At 38.2% G+C, this 8,941-nt stretch overlaps 1 protein-coding gene across 2 annotated transcripts in view; it reads left to right on the top strand.

Annotated features, from left to right (window-relative positions):
• Positions 1-1,568: 1,568 nt before the first annotated feature.
• LOC148854159 (uncharacterized) overlaps positions 1,569-8,941 on the top strand; it is a 31,686-nt gene continuing 24,313 nt past the window's right edge. Inside the window, exons 1-3 of one of the 2 annotated variants that reach the window (XM_088984024.1) lie at positions 1,569-2,067; positions 2,154-2,215; positions 2,601-2,678. In XM_088984024.1, the coding sequence (XP_088840150.1) occupies positions 2,013-2,067; positions 2,154-2,215; positions 2,601-2,678 (195 nt within the window). In that variant the 5' untranslated portion in view covers positions 1,569-2,012. The remainder of the gene's footprint in view (positions 2,068-2,153; positions 2,216-2,600; positions 2,679-8,941) is intronic. The other variant, XM_088984023.1, reaches the window with a different exon arrangement.

Below are 8,941 nucleotides of genomic sequence, written 5' to 3'. Positions count from 1 at the left end.
CCAATGAGATATTCATAATATTGAAAATTCAATGGTTCTTGTTGAATTCGGACCAGTATGAGTTTTTTTCTTTGCCATCGAATTGGATTGGACATACCAATTACCGAATTTGATCCGATCCTTTTGCAGATAACCCATGCCCGCCCGATTTCTCTCTCCTATGTTTAGAATCAGGCGAACCCGACATAAATTGCAGCCCTAGTGGAAGAAGCGGAGGTTGATGGCAGTTTACAGAGGTTTACAATATGCAACTGAGCATGAATGGAGCTAGCTGTTCTGAATGCACTCAAGAATCAGTCTCTTATTTCGTTACAATGTCTTCTTTGGTTTCTATAGAAGAAGGAACTTATTCCCCAATTATTTCATGCATTATTTTTTAGCTACGTAAAATTGATAATATAATGTTCCAGCTATATGTTCCATGAGGGTTGTAGGAGTTTGAATTTCCTCTACACACCCACCTCACAACACGTTACAGTTGCACATTGTATTGGATATCCTCATTTTCGATCTAGTATCTAATAAATGATTCGATTAATTGGATGAATTCAGAACATTCCTATTTCAATACGATAAATATATATATATGTGTATTATTCATATTGTATTTTGTAAATTTGTATATTATTTATATTGCATAAAAAATATGTATATGTGCGATTAAAATAGTTGAAAAATAATTATATATTTTGTTTTTAGAGAAATTGTCTAAAATTTACCATGAATTTTCATCATTTATCTTAAATTCACCATAACTTTTCAAAATGTCTAAAATTCATCATGTCACTAACTTGACGTTAAACAGACTAATGGGCATTAATATATTATCACTCTAATCTTCATAGAAAAATATAAAATATATACAAAATAAATTAATGGGTGTTAATATATTACCATTAATATTTAGACATGAAAAAAGGAAAAAAAGTTTAAAAAACATTTTAAATATAAAATACATAAAAGCATAAAAATTACAAAAAATATAAAATTATAGAAATTGTAAAAAAATATATATATTTTTCAAATTATAGAGACTATAGAAATTGAAAAAAAAATCAAAAAATAAGAATTGTAGAAAAAACACCAAAAAAAAAAAAAAAATTAAAAACCGAAAAAGACCATTTTCCTCTAATTCAGCAGGAGCTGGATCTCTTTTCACAGTAAAGGCCTGAACCGAGAAAGATAGCAAGGGTAGGATGAAAAAAAACAAGGGAAGAAGATTTAGAACAATAAAAGCTTTCACCTAAAAATGCGAGGGGCTGGAAGATCCTTATTAAAAGGAATTCGTCAAGGACTACTAAGCAAGCAGCAAGGAATCTTACTCACATGATGGGAAGGCCCAACTTGTTATTTATGCTGACATGAGCAACTCTCTTAAGAAGTATTAATGGTGTATTAACATAATATGAGTTTTGGAAAATAAAAACTTACTCACACGATGAATTTAAGGGAAATGTTAAAAACCCGTGAGTTCTATACAATTTTCCTTATTTCTATTTATTTAAAAAAAACAAATCATCTGAATTAAATTCGAATATTAAATATCTTCATCGGTTTTAAATTCGAACGAATTCCGATTCGCATGCATCCCTATCACAAATGAAGAAATTCGAATTCGGGCTTGTGGACAAAGTTTTCTGGTATCATACTTTGCGGCATCGTAGATTTATCCGTTATCGGGTAAGGGAAATAGCGGCGTGTCCAGTTCTTTTTTAGGTATGACGTGTCATCACAAAAACAAGGAGTTTGTCTACGCGAGCGTAGCGGCCATGTCAGCCAAATAATTCCCGGGAAAAGGCACTCCCGATCGAACTGGTCAGAGGAGTGCTAGAAGAAAACTCCTATTCCCAATCTAATTCACACCGCCACCCTTCTCATTCAAGGAGATATTGAATGTAGAAACAAATCTATCGAAGAATCTCATCCCCCCTGAGCTTGGGTTCGAGTTAAGGAAAACAGAGAAAAAAGGGAGAAGAAATTAGGGTTTCTGATAACCCCTATAGAGTACAGCGATGGCGATGCAAAGCGGGATTGGACTTTCTAAGATCGTGATCTTGGTCGGGGCAGGTAATTCTGGTCTCTTTCAGACCATATGATCTGTGAGGTCTTATTCTATTTCTGACAGAGAACTATTGCGTCTGTTTTATCTGCAGGGTATACCGGTTCAATAATGCTGAGAAATGGTCGATTATCTGATTTATTGGCGGAGCTACAGGTATGAGATGATTACCCTATGATACAAACTATATATATATATTTTTATGCATATGCTCTTCGTGTTGCCGAGTTATGCGAGTTGTGCACCGATTAGCTCATGCTTAAGAGTAAATTGATCGGCTAGTAGACTGACAAATCAGGGCAGAAACTGTTTCCTGAATTTAATTAGTGACATAGCGTCATGATTTCCAGCTCCGCAGTTGGGTTTTACATGACCGATTTGTATATATATTTCTTTCTGGGGATTGGGTTATTAAACCGCAATTTATTTGCTTATTTGCTTGTAAATGTTTCATATTGTAGCGATCTTAGATGCCACAACCTCACCATTAATGCCTTTTCTTTCTCTCCCTCCAATAACTCTGTTCTGTATTGTTATACAGTCCTTAGTTAAGGGATTGGAAACATCTGGGGACAAATCAAGCACCGACTCCGACTACTCCGATGCTCTTGCTGCTCAGGTATGTTTGTGAAAGAACCCATGGCAATAACTTTATTAAGAAAAGGTAAAGAGTAATTGATGCTGGACGCAAACAATAACCAATAGTGGTGGCTATATCAAGCTGGAAACAGACTAGCTCTCATCTTGTTTAATTTTAATGCTTTTCTTAAATGTACCCTGTGAAATGGTTAGACAGAACTTAAGAGTGCTTGAAAATTTAAGTAAACCAAAGGGAGTTAGGTCTAAGTTGTGCTATTTAAGGGCTACAAAAACTAAATAAAAGAAATAGTAAATAATTAAAGAATATAGTGAGAAAATAAGAGGAAAAATAAGAGAGATGGAAGGAATTGTTTGGTTATGTAGAGAGAAAGTATGACTAATAACAAAACAAAATTGAAACTGATGATAGCAGAAACCATATAATGCAAAACTTAATCATCATGCAAGATACCTATTGTAGAATAAAGATAGAGTGTAATGGAATCAGCACCATTAGATTTTTTCTATCTGTCAGCATCTAGAGAAAATGGATTTAGCACTTTAAAAGTTTTGAGTCAACAACAAAACACAACTGTGAGAACAATTTGTATTCCATTTATCATCTGAAAACTCAAAGGAGTTTTTACAGGGACATTTATGAATGTCAGTTGAAACACTTTATCTTGTTTAAGATCTACAAGATGTTTATTTTCTTAATGAGTAAAACTAAACATTACTATATAGAAAACATTTATAGGTTTATTTAAATCTCAAGGATCTTGTCAATCGATCTTAAAGCTTAGGGAAGAAGGGAGAGATACTATCTTTCTATTAGGAGAAGCTGTTCAGTGGCTGAAAGGTTTCACTGATGGAGCTATTCTCGCTATTAAGATCGAGGGGTGGAAAAGCTATTTGGATCTGCCAAATAGAAGGTACTAGGTGACTTTAAAATGCAACCGAAAAGGGTGGTTTCTGGAGGTTACGGGATTCTTTGGAAGAAATAGACATCAGCACATCTGTATTCCAGAAGGAAGAAGAGGTTGGGGTTGGAGATTGGTGTCACAGAAGCTTCAAAATTTTTTGGTCCGGAAGGCAAGTACTTCAGCCATTTACAGGTTTCCGGTCTTCAATGCAGGCAAACCTTCTAAGCTCTTATCCAAGGTAAATGTAATGACAAGCTGGGTCCCTCCTCCCCACGGTTCTTCGAAGCTGAATTTTGATGGAAGTAGCCAGGGCAACCCGGGTCCCTCTGGATTGGGAGGTGTATTGAGGAATGAGGCTGGAGAGGCTTTCTTACCATACTCTGGCTCTTTAGGTGTTGGGAACTCTATTCAGGCAGATCTGTTAGCTGTAATACAAGGAATAGTTCTTGCATTGGGCGTGGAACAGCTTCTGGTTGAAGGGGACTCTAAGATAACTGGTTAAATAATCCGGAGGATGTCATGTGGGACTGCAAGAATGAGATAAAGAAATTCAAATGGCTGACAAGGAATATGTCTGTAACAGTATAGTGGGTTGGGAGATCAGCTAATGCATTTGCTGATGTCTTGGTAAAACAAGGGACAAACAGGGAAACATTGTTCTGGGCGCAACTGTAATTTGTGTCTTTTAAACAATCATGCACTTTTTGATGTAGTTTTTGTGTTTTCTGTATGGAGAGGCAGCACCTCGTGCTTCTCTAAGGGGATTTTCATGCAACTGATCTTTGAATTAATGGAATATGACCCTTTACTTATCAAAAAAAAAAAAAAAAAGAATCACTCAAGCTATAGGGGGTTCTCTTTTAGAGGTCAATGCAACAGTTCTTTGAGCAGTGAGGTTGAAGATTATCAGAATTGTGCTGGCAGATGTTCCCCGAACGGTTGACATTCTTGTTGGTGGCCTCCACACCAAAGTCTGGTTGGTGACGGAATATGAAACGTTGCTGATGAGGAATGGGCTAGACTAGAGGTTGTAGACAATGATGATCTGACAAATATGAGCTCACGTGGCGACAGAGTTAATGAAGGGGATAAAGAGCTAAATGACGCATGCATTTTGGAAGGAGAACAGTAGAACGTTGCAGCCCATCACGAGGTAGTCCTCGAAAATGAAAGTGTTGCTTATATATCTGGTGGTAATCTTAACGTAAGGAGTGAGATTTCCTTCATCAAAGTTAATAGGAGTGGGGCCCAGGGTTTTAGATCTGAACCTGGTGGGGGCCCAACCCAATCTAATTCGATGCTAGAGAGTTCTGGGGGCTCAATTACTACGGGGCTAGTGGACATTGCACCAACCCAAGATGCGCATGCAGGCCTAGATAACGGGTGTGAGAAAGTCGATACATGTGAATCGTTTCAAAGTCACATGGCTCATCTTATAAATAGTAGATATCGTTTATCATTGTCGAAGGCTTCTCGTCCAGAAAGAGTCTTGAGTGAAGGTCAGGTCTTAACTATCAATCACGATGATAGTAGGGAGATTAGAAGGTTGGAAGGAGGTAAAGATCAATAGGCAAAAAAAAAAAGGGAAGTTTGGAGGGTGTGTGTTGTTGGAGTTTAAAAAGAGAAGGGAGGAGAGGTGGGTCTGGGTAATCGCCAAATATGATAAAAGTGGGAAGAAGAGGTTGGTTGGAGGATCAAAGGAGTTGCTTGATGATGGCTAGACACCTGAGATGAGAGCGAACTTGGAAGATGTTCACATGCCAACAATAGGCCTGTGGAGAGTGGCACTATTTCTGAACTTAGAGGTGCAGAGGTGGATTCTCAAGACCTTAAATCCGATTCTGCTACTACAGTTGTGTCAAGCCCTGAGGAGGATGGTCCTAAGGGTTCTGTGGGGATGGAGGAGGAAGAAAAGAAAGACAGGAGTGAAAGGTCTTTCATCAAAGATAATTCAGAAAAGGAAATCACAGCCGGAGAAGAGGGGATTACAGCTGCTGGAGGGGATGAAGGTAATATAAATCAGAGTAATATCGGCAAGCATTTACGTTTTCAGGAGGTGCTGGTTGGAAAATTGGGTGTAGACTTGGATCGAAGGAACAAATTGAGAAGGAGATGTTTAATGAGGTGAATATTAAAAAAATATGCAGCTCAAGAAATCATAACGTTGTGCACGTAACAAAAATTTTCCAGGCTAAAGCTCGGGTTGGTCGGGATAGGCTCTACAAAGAACTACAAATGGGTTTATAGGAGAAAAAGTGCAAAAGGAAATGTGATAATTTGAAGTGATCAAAGGGGGCCCACGTTGCAGCTTAAATCATTGGATACCGAATCAGGGAAAGATAAACAAGTAAACAAGGAGGGTGTTGAAAGTGCTGACTCTGGTGGGAACTTGCCGTTACAAACAAGCGAAAAAAGAAGGATGATTCATATGGCGTGTCTATCCAGAAATTAGCAGAAAGAGAGGTAACAATAGGAAAAAGCCCGGGCTTATGTTTTTGGGGCAGCGAGGAATTTGCTAGGAGGGCCTTTGAGGAGTTCGAGAGGAAAAGAAGGGATGAGAAGTTGAGTAAAAGAGCTCGACTGAAAGAAGGCAAGGTTTGGGATGAGGAAGATTCTGGGCAAGAAGATGCTATAGTGGACGAAGATTGAGGCTGTGCTCATATCGCAAGCAGAGGCTTAGTGTGCTCAGCGGTCAGTATGGTGGCGGTCTCAGCTCTAGGGGTTTCCTTTTTAGCATCTGGGGTTTGTAACTGTCTGCTGTCCTTAGGCAATGTGTGGTTTTTGTATCTTTGTCTGGCTTTGGGTTGGATTTGGGTTGGTAATGGTCTCTGTGTAAGGGTCTTTTGGATGTGCCTCTTTCTCGGGTGATATCTTATCACCTTTCTTTTGTACTCTTTTTCTTTTAATAAATCTTTTTTTTTTTTTCTGATTCTTCAAAAAAATATTGAAGATGCATATTGGGAGAATTTCTTTGTATTTACATGGGATCAATGCTGTTAGACTCAGTTTGGACCAAGTTATTGAATCATTTGAACTAGAACCTAGTGGCTATTCTGTTTTTTCCAAATCTCAATTTTCAAAAATTTAAAAAATTGGATGGTTCACTATTGGCCTAGATGAACTGTTGAAAACCATCAACCAAGGTCTTTACTTTGTTGTAGTTACAATGACATCTTGGCTGATACCTCAGCAAAAGCTGAAAAGCAGGGGCCATAAGGGAAAGTCTTGTATGGGCTGGGAATGAACTTGTAATTTCTCTTTAAGTTTGCTTCTGCAGTTAAAGGTGGCTTTGTATATTTGGTCTGCTATCCAGGATTCTGGCTAGTGAGGAAAGTTTTATTGATTCTTCTGCAATCTTTATCTATTGTAACTTAATTTCTCTGTTATTAATGAAAGTTTTTTTTTGCTGATAAAAAAAGTTTTATTGATTCTTATACAATCAATTCTGTATCGAAAAAAAATAATGATTATAAGGGAACTCGATCCTATGACCTACCTTCCCAAGAAAAGATATATTACCATTGAGCCACAAGATTATTTCTATTGTTTATTTGGCATCTATATTGACATAATGTGTATATTTTTATTGCAAAAATGTGGTTTATGAAACTCTAGTCTCAATTGCCTGTATGAAAAGGAAAAATAAATAACTATCCAACTGCAACTCATATATGTATTTTTTTTGATGAAAAATAGAAATTTTATTAGACTAGAAGAAATATCACAAGGTTACAGAGTACATCCAGGAGAGGCGCGAGATGCAGCCCCATCTGGAAACAAGATTACAACTGAGCCCAAAATAAATCAGATCTATGCACCCCACGTTTTGCAAAAAAAGCAGCCATCCCATTAGCTGAACTCCTTTCCCATTGGACTGAGATTACCATATCTCTGACCAGCCACTTAAATCTTTTCATATACACTTTATATTTCCAAATTACTGTTTCAGGTTCCTTCAACCAACCTATTACCAGTTTAGAGTCACCTTCCACTACCATCCTGTCATAATTTAATTCTCTAGCAATCTGTATTCCTTGTAAGACAGCTCGAATTCCGCAAAGGCTGAATCCCCTACTCCAACTGGACCTGAAAAAACAGCAACAATATGGCCTTCGCAGTTTCTAAAAACTCCCCCTATACCAGCCGGTCCTGGGTTCCCTAGACTGCTTCCATCAAAGTTCAGTTTGATGAAGCCTTCGTCCGGTGGTTTCCAGCCCACGACAGGTTTGACTCTCTTAGAGGAGCTTCTAGCTACCATTTCCAAATTCCTCCACAAATCATCAAAAGAGAACTAAGAAAATAAAACTAGAGACTTGGCCCACATTATAGCTCTATATAAAATGCATTCCAGCACTACTTCCTTCTTTCTTTATCATTGAACACTCTACCATTCCTTTCCTCCCACACCGTCCAAATCAATGCAGCCCTTAGACATCTCCACAAAATCTTACCCCTTCTCTTTGGCCAACTGAAAGTCGTCTGGTCAAAGAGATTTCCTATCTTAGTAGGTAAACTCCACCTACGACCAAGAAGTTAAAAAATCTTTTCCCAAAGACTAACCACAAAGGAGCAGGATATCAGAAGATGGTAACAGTTTTCTCCACTTGCTTTACACAGGGTATACCAATTAGGGGACAGACACAGAAAAGGTCTTTTTTGCAAGACATCCAGCGTGTTTATTTTTCCATGGAAAACTTTCCAACACAAAGCCCCAACTTTGGGAGGAAAAGGCTTAGCCCAAATTTCGTTAGCAGGGCAACGAGGAGAGTTTGGATCTGAACACAAGAATGCCATAAAGGAGGCACAAGAGAAGATTCCTTTGGGGTGTGAAATCCCAGATCTGACCATCGGACTTAGACAAATCCAGGAAAACAGAATCAAGAATTTTTAACAATGAGGTTGCCCTTTCAAATTCAAAGTCCCTTAAATTTTTTCTTAAACCCAAATTCCAGCTTAACCCGGTCGACACAGAGAGGGAAACAAAATGAGAGACAGGTTCTTTTTTGAACAAAGAAATAGAATACAACAAGGAGAATATATCTTTAAGGGTTGAATCACCAAGCCAAAGGTCCTCCCAAAAAAAACCTTATCTTCAGAGCAAACATCATACTTGATTTGGCATAGAAACTGAAGAAGCACTCCACAGATGGACTTCCAAGGAGATATCAATGTAGCCCTAGAAGACACCCCAGCATCCCATCCATTGCCTGCTGAACCATGAATACTATCAATCACCCCCTTCTCCTGAGGCCACCTCCAAAGCCACTTACCTAGTAAGGAGGAATTCTTATTGCCTAAGTTTCCTATGCCTAAACCCCCTTGATCTTTACTTTTGCACGCTACGTCCCAATTGGTCAAGTGATCCCCTTCCTACCTTCCC

The sequence above is a fragment of the Nelumbo lutea genome, chromosome 4, assembly GCF_056320005.1.
Source record: "Nelumbo lutea isolate HS-2025 chromosome 4, American lotus-T2T, whole genome shotgun sequence".
NCBI classification, from domain to species: domain Eukaryota; kingdom Viridiplantae; phylum Streptophyta; class Magnoliopsida; order Proteales; family Nelumbonaceae; genus Nelumbo; species Nelumbo lutea.
This window is presented reverse-complemented; position numbering and strand designations above follow the sequence as displayed.